Raw genomic sequence first — 13,091 nt, 5'->3', positions numbered from 1 at the left:
AACAAGGATCCCGATGAATCTTGGCATTGTCATCCTGGAATATGCCCGTGCCAGGAGGAAAAAAAAAAACAACCCCCCCCCCCTTTACTTATCTGCACCTGGTTGGGCTATTGGTGAATGAACAATTGTGACACCTATGTTGCCTACAATGGAAGTAGAAGGTTGATATTCAAGGTCATAGGCATCCATTTATACAAATCCATTATCTTAGTCAAATTATAAATGCATCAGATATTGTTCCACTGGAGATATTCAAAGAATGAAAATGCCAACCAAAAACTGTCACCAATCCAAAAAGACACACAATTCAAAAAAGGATCACTTTAACCACATTTATTTACATCCCAAACAAAACATGTCTGCTCTAAATTTAGCAATTTATTATGCCACATTTAGTGGAAAACCCCCTTTACTTTCACTAGAACTCTTAGGAGAACCCATGCACTTAAACAAGCAGGTCACCGCTCCACAGTCCCCTGTAGTCAAATTTAGAAAAACCAAAAGTTAACGTACAAATTAGCATTATGATGCACAGGTATGAAACCTTTAGTGTTACAATATTCCACTCACCTCAGTCCATCTAACAGTGATGAAACAAGGTCTTTGATTTTAGAAGCATTCTCCATTTTCTCATCTTTTTGCCTCTTCTCACCATCCCGCTCCAGTTCGGGTGTCCGAATGTGCCGGTCACTTATACTGGGCATCTTCTGTTCTTCATAACTGAGAGAACTGGAACCATCTGCAGCTGCTTTTAGACTCAGTTTAGAAGATAGAAATGGCACTGATGATTTGGCTCCTTTAAAGACCATCTCAGCCTGCCTGAAGATTACTTCTCCCTCATCCTTGGTGCCCTCAATGACCTTCTCTGTAGGTGTTTGTTCATCTGATAAGTCTGAACTCTGGGAAAAATTCAGTCGAGGCTGCTCTAGATGAACCTGTTCTTTGTTCATAAGTTGCCTCTCGACCTTACCCAAGTGGGCAACATCTGCATGGCCATGCCTGCTCAACCAGTATTTTGCACCATCATTAACTTCATCCACAGCAAACTCTTGGTGTGGACCATCAACAGGCTTGTCTCTTGCATTTTGCCATTCTGGTTTCTGCCTTCTGAAGGGGTCATCACTTTGAAGGGTAATAGCAACAACTGCAGGATTTTCTGCATGACTGAATCCAACGTCCATCACTGGGTTTAACTGAAGCTCCATAAGCTCTGGTAGCCACATTGATAAAGCACCTCCCAGCCCCTGGCTGATGACCATCACACCACCTCCAAAGCCAGGCTGAACAGGCAAGGGGGAGCCACTGCCCACATTTTCCACTGAGCTTTTGGAGAATGAGGTACCTGCCATGATCCATCTATCAGACAAGTCTTTGGACGTAGGGCTGGACTTTGAGGTGCTGTATTCCGACAGAACCAGTGGTGTGGCCTGTGGCTCGGATTGTTGGTCTTTAATTATCAGCAGGCCAGTGCTTACTACTGCAGTCAATTCTTAAAGAAAAAGCAATTGTAAAACTACATAGCAAAACATGTTAACGCCACACTAAAAAAATGAACAAAATACGCACCAATGTAGTGACGCTGACCAAGCAGGTCTCCACGCTCAGACAAGCTCCTACAACTTCTTTCACAACACTCGCACACGGAGGTTTTGCCACCCAAGTCAACCCATCTGAAAGGTCCATATAAGAGTTCTTAATCTTATAACTCTTGAAGTCCACCCAAAGATGAAAATTCAGTCACTGACTCACTTATGGGTGTTCCAAACCCATTATAAATTCTCTTCCATGGAAAAAGGGTGATGTTAGGCAGTGTTACTTAGTCACCAGCCACTTTCATTGCATCTTTCCACACAATGAAAGGAAATGGTGACAGGTGGTCATTCTGCCTAAATACCATCTTTCGTGTTCCATGGATGAAGTCATTCAGGTTTAGATCATGAGGGTGTTTATGTAAAACAATTTTTGGTTTAATGATCCCTTTAAATGCAATACGTTAGCAGCAAAAACAAACTGGACTGTTGTAGCATTCTATAGCAAGCAAACAAACTACAAGTGATCAAAACTCATTTCAAAAATGGACATTTACCTGGATTTGAGCTTGTTATAGTTGCAGAATTTAGTGTTTGAGGTCAGACCCAAATCAGAAAGGGAGACTGTGCAGTGAAGATAAACCTAAACAAGACAGCTCAATTAGATTAGTAAACAGGATAAGACAAGAGAGTGTGTATAACTGGAACACTAACAAAAAAGGTCAAGCTCTTAAGCATCCATGGAATGAACACCCACCTTTGAAGATTTTAAACTGGACGTACGAAGAACCAAATTGACTACGTCACTCCGTCGATACACAAACTTCACCAAAGATTCTTTGGAGGCCACACATCTGGCATAAATTAAAGCCTAAATTAATGCAGTGAAACAACTCAGCAGATAATCATGTTCATTGAGTTCAGCTACCCTTTGTTAATAATAAGGGCAACTTCTGGCTTGTCAGCTGGGTCTGGAGAGGAAGAAGCATGGCAGGACAGGACATAAAGTTGTTGACCAGGGCCTGGTGATGCAGACACCTGCAGATACAACTGCTCTCCTTTGTGGAACACATTAGTATTTGCCAGATCCCGCCAAGATGCTAAAAAAAAATAAATAAATTAGGCAATAAGACAAATTAAGTCTAGTTTACTGTATAGATGAAGAAATATATATAAGAGCCCACATACAGGTCATGATCCTTATTGAAAAGTCACCGCTTCTCTCCAGTTGACCATGTACTTCATATGGCATTGGGAACACAGATCCAAACATGGATTCAAGTTCATCCAAAGTAGGAGGTTGGAGGATTTCATTAATAAAATACCCATCTTCCATAACAGGAAAATCAGACACATGTATAACTCCTGGCGAATATGATGTAAAGATCCCGTTCAAATCATTTTCATTAGATGTAACAGGCTCAGCCAAAGCCACAATAGTGCAACAGAGAACAAAAAACCCTGCCATCCCCATCTGGTACTTTTGTGCTGAGGGAATACCAGTGTACAACAAAAATACACAACCACTCTTCTAGCTTACAGACTTCGAAAAGATTTGTGTTGTGAAGACGTTTGCTGTGCAGGTTTATACATTAATTTGAGTCAGGTGATCAGGTGCAGGCATTTAAGTTGATTTAATCAACTCAGTGTGAGACTCATTGAATGACATCAACCCATAATTACCACAAAAATGTATTTGGACTTGCCCCTCTTTTTCTTAAAAAATTAAAATAAGAAAAGCAAAAATCTGGGTTCTAGTAAGGCACTTAAAATGGAAGTGAATGGGGCCAATCCGTAAACGTTAAAACACTCACTATTTCAAAAGTATAACCACAAGACGTAAGAAATATGTGTGTTAACATGATTTTAGTGTCATAAAATCACTTAATAACCTTCTCTGTGTAAAGTTTTAGTTAATTTTTACAACTTTGCTGCCATGACTAACGTCAACAAACCCTACAATGACTGTAAAAACTAAGATAAACTTTTAATCAACTTTACAGCTCAAATAATACAGATGTTTTAAAGTAAGTGCTTTTGTAAAATAATTTAAGTTTTTTAATTTTTGTAAAAAAATATTTCTGCCTTTAAACCCTCTGAAAATTGGCTCCATTCACTTCTATTGTAAGTGCCTGTCTGTAACCTCGATATATATATATATATATATATATATATATATATATATATATATATATATATATATATATATATGTATATTTCTTTCTTTCTTTCTTTAAACGGACGAGACAAAATAAATGTATGGGTAATCAACATTATGCCACAAATGCTGTCGACTGAGCTTAACTTGTATTGTATTGTATTGAATATCTTTAAGGAGATCAAAGGTTTTTGTTTGGGTGGAAATGTAAATCAAATGTTTGAATAATACATTTGTTACGACCAATCACAATTCAGTATACAAATATAATAATGGCGTCGTAGCTATGAGCAAGATTTTGAACGTCTAACATGCTAGCAGGGTAAGAAAACAGGAAATGTCCAAACTTTGATGTTAAGTAAAAAAAATAAAAAAAAATAAAAAAAACCTTGCACAATAACTAAGACAGAACGTATCTGTGAAACAAAGGTTGAATTCTTTAAGCGTTTGGAGGTGATTTATTCGTAGAAAAGTTTGTAGAAGAACGAACTAATTTCAATCGCCTTGCAACTTGTAAGCACTGCAAAGGGGCTGTTCACATCGAACGTGTCCGCTAAAAAATCTAGATGCAGCTCAACGAATATAACAGAGCGCATGTGTCTCGTGACGCGCTTATGACCGTTGAAAAACGCGGCGCTTCTGCTGGTCAAAGACGTCCGTCTTGTGTTTACATAGGAAAACGATTGAAAACACCGCGGACGAACGCAAAAACTTGTTCTGTGTGAACGGACTCTAACAGTGCGTTGAGGTTGAGGGCTCTTGTCACTCGTGTATGCAGCGACATCTGCAGGATCGTCAGAAAACAAGTTCAGGTGAGTGAGCGAGAGCCAGAGGGAGTGGCGATGGACGCAGGTGAACGGGAACCAGGAAGAAGACAGCCAGAAAGGCACGGTAAGAGGAGAAGATCATTGAACATCTTACGGCTTTAATTATGACTTAATCAGAAAGAAGCACTCCAGGATGGTGAATTCGGGTGAGTTGATTTTAAGAAAAGTTAAGAGTGTAAATTGCATGGGGTAAATAAAGAGTCTCGCGGACGTCTTGGTGTGGTCGTTGCGATTGTGTTTAATACAAATGACTCAGTGCAATGAGTCTAGTCTGGACAAAAAAAAAAAAAACGCAGCTTCATTGGAATTGTTGATTTCAGACCACAAACCTTACAACGTTAAATGTTCTATATGCAATTATTAAGCATGTTGCATGTTTTTATAAAAGCAAGAGGTTTGACTTCTCACAAGAACATATGTATTACTGGTTACACTAAAGTTCCATCCGTTTACATTAGTTAATGAATTAGGTATTATGAAAATAACGATGAACAATATATTTTTTACAGCATATATTAATATTAATATTAGTTAATAAAAATACAATTGTTCATTGTTAGTTCATGTGAGTTCATAGTTGTAAACAAATGAAGCTTTTGATTTAAGAAAATGTATTACTGTATGTTGAAATTAACATTAACCAAGACTAATAAATGCTGTAAAAGTATTGTTCATTGTTAGTTCATGTTAAATAATGTTGTTAACTAATGTTTACAAATGAAACCTTATAGTAAAATGTTATTGTATTATTGTTTTGTGCAGTGCAGTCAGTATTGCTGAAGAGGGTTTATGTTTCAATCTTGTACTCCTCCCTTAAAATCCTTGTCTTAGAGGGAGTACATATTTTATTTTATTTTTTTTACGTTTTATTTACTTTGTTTCTTCTGCCCTCGTCCTACCTGACATTCCCTCACAATCCCATAATCCCTTGCTTTTCAGTGAAGTCATTGCTCTTGAAACATGACTGCTCTGAAGTCTGAATTTCCTGTAGCACAATGTTTCTTGACTATTCACTTGTTTATCTGATGATCGGATGGCTAATCTTTCATTTTCAATGTCCCGCTGTTTCATGTTTGCCTGATGTTGTGTGTGTGTGTCTGCCGTAGGCATTTGTTGTGGCAGTCTGAAGGATGATAAGATCCTTATGAAGATGGGCTTGGGGCTGGTGCTGGTCGGCCATGTGAACTTTTTGCTTGGGGCACTTGTACATGGAGCTGTGCTCAGGCACATAAAGGTGCTCACTTGGAACCGGAAACTCGTGTACCCCATCTCCAATGTCATCGCTCTTGTTGCGGGGCTCATGGTATGTGTTTTCCAGTTGTATTGTACTGTATGGTCATAGAAATTCACATGTTTGTGTTGGTGGACAAAGCATTACTTTTGTGATTAATATTAGAAAAAGTTGAAGTTGTGTAATGGTTAAAAATCTAGGCTACTAATGCAACAGTTGCAGGTTCAGTCCTAAATAAGCATGACCCAAACTGACTTAAGTGCTCAACCAGCACTGTTCTCTAAAACTGAACATGTAACTCCCAGATTTATCTCCTCTTGCTTTACATTTAAGTTGTCTGCTAAATAACAAGTAATATGTTGTTAGCAGATAAGTTAAGCAGGTTAAACCTTTAGCTCATCTCTGAAACTGAATGAACCCATTCTGTAACTCTTACATCTCACCATGTTATAATCTGCAGGCAATTATTGGTGGAATCTCTGCTATTGTTCTCTCAAAGAACAAGAAAAACCAGCTTCTGGTGAGTAAACATACACACTCAATAAACTGCCCTTGCTGAAATTATTGCATATGCATTTTTATTTATTTATTTATTTATTTTTATTATTTGTGCACACTTCTAAATGGCGACTCTGAGGTCAAAAACATGGTAACGTCAAAATATTCCTGTGACTTGACATGACTGTACATAGAAGAAAGATACTTATAAACTCAGCAAAAAAAGAAACGTCCCTTTTTCAGGACACTGTATTTTAAAGATAATTTTATAAAAATCCAAATAACTTTACAGATCTTTATTGTAAAGGGTTTAAACAATGTTTTCCATGCTTGTTCAATGAACCATAAACAATTAATGAACATGCACCTGTGGAACGGTTGTTAAAACACTAACAGCTTACAGAAGGTAGGCAATTAAGGTTACAGTTATAAAAACTTAGGATACTAAAGAGACCTTTCTACTGACTCTGAAAAACACCAAAAGAAAGATGCCCAGGGTCCCTGCTCATCTGCGTGAACGTGCCTTAGGCATGCTGCATGGAGGCATGAGGACTGCAGGTGTGGCCAGGACAATAAATTGCAATGTCCGTACTGTGAGATGCCTAAAACAGTACTACAGGGAGACAGGAAGGACAGCTGATCATCCTCGCAGTGGTAGACCACGTGTAACAACACCTGCACAGGACCGGTACATCCGAATATCACACCTGCGGGACAGGTACCTGATGGCAACAACAACTGCCTGAGTTACACCAGGAATGCACAATCCCTCCATCAGTGCTCAGACTGTCCGCAATAGCCTGAGAGAGGCTGGACTGAGGGCTTGTAGGCCTGTTGTAAGGCAGGTCCTTACCAGACATCACCGGCAACAACGTCGCCTATGGGCACAAACCCACCTTCGCTGGAACAGACAGGACTGGCAAAAAGTGCTCTTCTCTGATGAGTCACGGATTTGTCTCACCAGGGGTGATGATCGGACTCATGTTTATCGCCGAAGGAATGAATGTTACAGGCCTGTACTCTGGAGCGGGATCGATTTGGAGGTGAAGAGTCCGTCGTGGTCTGGGGCGGTGTGTCACAGCATCATCGGACTGAGCTTGTTGTCATTGCAGGCAATCTCAACGCTGTGCGTTACAGGGAAGACATCCTTCTCCCTCATGTGGTACCCTTCCTGCAGGCTCATCCTGACATGACCCTCCAGCAGGACAATGCCACCAGCCATACTGCTCATTCTGTGCATGATTTCCTGCAAGACAGGAATGTCAGTGTTCTGCCATGGCCAGCGAAGAGCCCCGATCTGGGACTTGTTGGATCAGAGGGTGAGGGCTAGGGCCATTCACCACAGAAATGTCCAGGAACTTGCAAGTGCCTTGGTGGAAGAGTGGGGTAACATCTCACAGCAAGAACTGGCAAATCTGGTGCAGTCCATGAGGAGAAGATGCACTGCAGTACTTAAAGCAGCTGGTGGCCACACCAGATACTGACTGTTACTATTGATTTTGACCCCCCCCCCCCTTTGTTCAGGGACACATTATTCCATTTCTGTTAGTCACATGTTTGTGAAACCTGTTCAGTTTATGTCTTAGTTGTTGAATCTTTTTATGTTCATACAAATATTTACACGTTTAGTTTGCTGAAAATAAAAGCAGTTGAAAGTGAGAGGACGTTTCCTTTTTTTGCTGAGTTTACAACCCCTGGCAAAAATGATGGAATCACCACAGTTGTAGGATGTTCACCCAACTTTTTTACTTCATAGCAAATAAACAAATCACAGATATGACACAAAATCTTTGTTTAATAGCTGAACATTCTGGGTTCGTGAAACTGGGTTCGAAAAAAATTATGGAATCATCAACAAAAAATTGTTGGTGCTCCTCTGGCTTTTATGACAGCCTGAATTCTTTGAGGCATGGAGTTCACTAATGAAAAAAAATATTCTCCATCAAGCTGGTTCCAACTTTGTCAAATAGCGGTTGACAGATCAGCTTTGCAGGATGGAGCCTTGTCATGGACCAATTTTTTCAATTTCCACCATAAATTTTAAATCGGATTGAGATCCAGACTGTTTGCTGGCCATGTCATTGAGTTGATATGCCTTTCCTGAAGAAAAGCTTTAACACTCTTTGCTCTGTGGCAAGATGCATTATCATCCTGAAAAATGACTTCATCACCAAACCTATTTTCTATCGATGGAATGAGAAAAGTGTCCAAAATTTCAATGTACACCTGTGCCATCTCCCCTGGTCCTTCGTATCTTAAATGATTGGGGAAATTTGATTTGTTTTCTTCAGGCAGTTATTTTATATATGTTTCATTAGAATGGCACCAGACAAAAGTTCCAGCATCATCGCCATGGCCAATGCAGATTTGTGATTCATCACTGAATATCACTTTCATCCAATCATCCACACTCCATGATTGCTTCTCTTTAGCCCACTGTAGCCTTGTTTTCTTCTGTTTAGGTGTTAGTGCTGGTTTTCATTTGGCTTTTCTATATGTAAATCCCATTTCATTCAGCCGATTTCTTACAGTTCTATCACAAAAATTGACTCCTGATTCCACCCATTTGTTTTGTTGTGCATTTTCTATTTTCAAGGCATATTGCTTTTGAGTTTTCTATCCAGACGCTTTGACGTCTTCCTTGGTCTACCCGTTTTCCTTTTATAACCTTGCCATTTTGTTTATACTTGCACCAAATTTTAGACACAGCTGACTGAGAACAACCAACTTCTTTTGCCACACTCTGTGTTGGATTTCCTTCTTGAAAGAGTTTTATAATCCTTTCCATTGTTTCAATTGACAACTCTCTTGTTGGGACCATGTTTCCTTTCAATTAGCCAAGTCCAACAGCTCGTTAAGGTCTATAAGCGCACTCTTTTAACTGCAGACTTATTTGCATTTTTAGACTTGTGCCGGTATGTGTTTTAGAAATGCAAATTACAAGGTGATTCCATAGTTTTTTCCTCAACATTGATGATTCCATAATTTTTTCCTTTATTTGATCTGGAAAAAAATATGCCATTAATTAAAATAATGTAATTTAATTTGTTTGAGGGAAGTTTCATGAAGCCAGAATGTTCAGCTATTAAACAAAAATTGTTTTGTGTCATATCTGTGATTTGTTTATTTGCTACGAAGTAAAAAAGCTGAGTGAACATCCTCTAAGTGTGGTGATTCCATAATTTTTGCCAGGGTTTTACTCATCTAACAGAGAGATTTACTTGCATTTAGGACTTATTTGTCGATAAATCTAATGTAATGTCTTCTGTATTATCTTGTTGCTTCTGGAAAACATGCATGTCTTTCTTCAGAAAAAAATACTGTTTTCATTTATTACTCTCATTTGTGAACACATTCCATCCTTGTTGCAGAGTTGGTTTTTACTAGTTGTAAGTGTCCTGGCTGTTCTCTTGGGTGGCGCCTCTGCAGTGGGCATCAGTGTTGCCACAGTGAGGGCCATAATGCAGGAAGGGCATAGTCTCTTTGCCCACTGTGATCTTCCAGCCAACATGAGCTACTACAGCATCACAAATGAATGCCCTTTTGACCCAACACGCATCTATGTGAGTCAGTGTATCTGTAATCTGATGATTCTTTATGTAATTATAAGATTTAAAACGCAAAATCATTATAGCTTTTCAACCCTGATGAATATGAGCCTAAAATTGCCTTCAAAAGTTATTTGTTTGACTCTTTATCTGTTTTAGTGTGCTTCAATGCCATGACACTTTTTTTTTATAGCTAAAGCTGTAGCAGGTTTAATAACAGATGGAGTCATTGTAAACCTGGAAATATCACAGAATTTTGAAATTGTTATTGTCAGACATGAATGGTCATGATTTTGATTAAAATCTTTAAGGTCATTGAAGGTCATGTTTCTAGATATGCTCCGCTTATGATGAAAAAGTGAAGAGATTGAAATTCATTGGTCAAAAATGTGTGGGTTTCCTGTGAGACATAATGCAAAATAAATAAGGGAAAGAAGAAAATGATTAAAAGACAATATTTCTCTCTTCAGGGTACAACATTAATCCTGTGGTTTCCATTGATTCTAATGTCAGTGGTAGAGGTTGTGTTCTCTTGCCGATGTTTCTTGGCTTGCACCTCCTTTCTCCGTCTGCGCTGCCCATGGAGGAAAAATGTTGTCACCACCAGAAGGGTAAAAAAAAAAATCAATATTAAATATTTCACATTCCGTTCCTAATGGGCTTGAATTTGAGTTGAGTGCATTCAAGATACAAATCTGAAAAGAATGCAGACATGCGCTTGATATGATCATTTTATAGGAATGTTACGGGTTCAATACAAGTTAAGATCAATCAACAGCATGTGTGGCATAATGTTGATTACCATGGAAATTAATTTCAACCTGACCCTCCTTTATTTAAAAAAAAGAATAAATCTGGGTTCCAGTGAGGCACTTATAATGGAAGTGAATGGGGCCAATCCGTAAACATTAAAATACTCACTATTTCAAAAGTATAGCCACAGGACTTAAACAATATGTGTGTTAACATGATTTTAATATGATAAAACATATCTGTGTAAAGTTATTTTCAATTTTACAACTTTGTTGCAATGACAATGTAAAGTCAACAAACCCTAAAATGACTAACTGATTTAAACAACTTTACAATTTAAATAATACTCAAGTTTTAACAGAAGAATTAAAGTGCTTTTATAAAATGAGTAGCTTCACATTTCTGCCTTTTAAACCCTCCAAAAATTGGCCCCATTCACTTTTATTGTAAGTGCCTTACTGGAACCTCGATTTTTGCATTTTTTAAAGAAAAGGACGGATGAGTTGAAATTATTTTTTGTGGTAATCAACATTACGCCACAAATGCTACTGACTGAGCTTAACTTGTATTGAACCTGGAATATTCCTTTTAAGGATTTAGTTTCAAGGGAACTTCTTTTAAAATATACATTGATTGAGACAGCAGGATAGTATGCCAGCTCCACATTAAAATAGAATTTCGAAAGCATTCAGAGAACACCGAATGAAAAACCTTGCAACCTATGCTAAATACCTGCACAGTTCCAACTGTTCATGTACATGGTGCTACTTTAAAGTCTTTTAAAAGTGTTTAATCTTTTCAGTGTATAATGTAGTGTCTTTCTACCATTACATGTTTGGATTCAGGTGCGTGTCCAGGTGCAAGAAGAAACTGTACTGCCACCAGGACATGAGCCAAACGAGGAGGATCCAACAGAACAGCACAACCTTCTTGACAAAGACATACCTGTTGTGGTGACTAGTGATTGGCTGTAATTCACATGCATGTTTCACATGACCAATAGACATAATTTCAGAATTCCTGTATGACAAACAAAGCAATGCTAAGTGGCGGTGCGCATGAAACATGTGGAAAGGCATGCTCTCCTTCACTGCCCACTAATCTGGCTAATTATAGAAAGAAAATTCTCTGAAGTCTTCACCTTAGTTTGGCAGTAATAATGCGTTTTTTTGTTTTTTTTTTTCTCAGCAAGTGTGTTTGAAAAGTGACTTTGGTTTCATGGAAATTGATATATACAAATTGTGCAATGTCACGAGTATGTATGAAATGTGTTACGTTTATATAAAATATTTTTCAATTCAAAACCGAATTTCCTGTGTGTTGTCCTCTTTTTCTGTTTATCACACACTAGTTCTAGTTATACATTAGGCCTCATTCATGAAACATGATACTCTGTGTGAATCAATATTTAAAAAAAAAAAAAATGCACTTTGGTAAATTGTTGCATTGAATTGAATTACATGATTTACGTAAGAATGGTTTTATGATGTAAACTGAAATTTGTTCTGTTTTTGTTTCATAAAATTATTTCTAAATATTTATATTAGCATTAGAATGCTAATCAAAAAAATGCTTATACACTGAGCACTTTTTTTTTCTCCTTCCCTTTTCTACCCAGTTTGGAATGCCTAATTCCCAATGTTCACTTAAGTCCTCGTGGTGGCGTAGTGACTTGCCTCAATCCAGGTGGCGGAGGATGAATCTCAGTTGCCTCCGCGTCTGAGACTGTCAATCCGCGCATCTTATCATGTGGCTTGTTGAGCGCATTACCGCGGAGACATAGTGCGTGTGGAGGCTTCACGCTATTCTCCACGGCATCTACACGCAACTCGCCACATGCCCACCGAGAGCGAGAACCACACATAGCGACCATGAGGAAGTTACCCCATGTGACTCTACCCACCCTAGCAACTGGACCAATTTTGTTGCTTAGGAGACCTGGCTGGAGTCACTCAGCACGCCTTGGATTTGAACTCACGACTCCAGGGGTGGTAGTCAGCATCAGTAATCGCTGAGCTACCCAGGCCCCTCATTGAGCACTTTATTAGGAACACCTGTACACCTACTTATTCATGCAATTGTCTAATCAGCCAATCATTTGGCAGCAGTGCAATGCATAAACTCATGCAGATACAGGTCAGGAGATTCAGTTAATGTTCACATCAACCTGTAGGAAATAATGGGAAACATTTTTTGATCTCAGTGATTTCGACTGTGGCATGATTGTTGGTGCCAGACGGGCTGGTTTGAGTATTTCTGTAACTCTGATCTCCTGGGATTTTCTCACACAACAGTCCCTAGAGTTTACTCAGAATGGTGCCACAAATAAAAAAACATCCAGTGAGCGGCAGTTCTGCAAATGGAAACGACTTGTTGATAAGAGAGGTCAACGAAGAATGGCCAGACTGGTTTGAGCTGACAGAAAGGCTACGGTAACTCAGATAACAACCGTGTACAATTGTAGTGAGCAGAATAGCATCTCAGAATGCACAACATGTCAAACCTTGAGGCGGATGGGCTACAACAGCAGAAGACCACATCGTGAAC

The 13,091-nt window shown here is 38.8% G+C and overlaps 2 protein-coding genes across 2 annotated transcripts; one reads left to right on the top strand and one right to left on the bottom strand.

Moving 5' to 3' along the window:
* Positions 1-566: 566 nt before the first annotated feature.
* zpcx (zona pellucida protein C) lies at positions 567-3,003 on the bottom strand. The gene is made up of 6 exons (XM_051722495.1): positions 2,718-3,003; positions 2,458-2,629; positions 2,287-2,383; positions 2,087-2,172; positions 1,585-1,670; positions 567-1,489 (listed from the first exon to the last, which is right to left on the bottom strand). Exons 1-6 carry the CDS (start codon positions 3,001-3,003, stop codon positions 567-569), a joined length of 1,650 nt encoding a protein of 549 aa, XP_051578455.1.
* Positions 3,004-4,516: 1,513 nt separating this feature from the next.
* tmem54a (transmembrane protein 54a) lies at positions 4,517-11,847 on the top strand. The gene is made up of 6 exons (XM_051723526.1): positions 4,517-4,660; positions 5,621-5,817; positions 6,206-6,265; positions 9,615-9,806; positions 10,262-10,402; positions 11,390-11,847. Exons 1-6 carry the CDS (start codon positions 4,648-4,650, stop codon positions 11,516-11,518), a joined length of 732 nt encoding a protein of 243 aa, XP_051579486.1. The 5' UTR covers positions 4,517-4,647; the 3' UTR covers positions 11,519-11,847.
* The last annotated feature ends 1,244 nt before the right edge of the window (positions 11,848-13,091 follow it).

This window comes from Myxocyprinus asiaticus, chromosome 17 (assembly GCF_019703515.2).
Source record: "Myxocyprinus asiaticus isolate MX2 ecotype Aquarium Trade chromosome 17, UBuf_Myxa_2, whole genome shotgun sequence".
In the NCBI taxonomy this organism is placed as follows: domain Eukaryota; kingdom Metazoa; phylum Chordata; class Actinopteri; order Cypriniformes; family Catostomidae; genus Myxocyprinus; species Myxocyprinus asiaticus.
The sequence above is the reverse complement of the archived record's forward strand: the minus strand, read 5'-3'. Positions and strand labels throughout refer to the sequence as shown.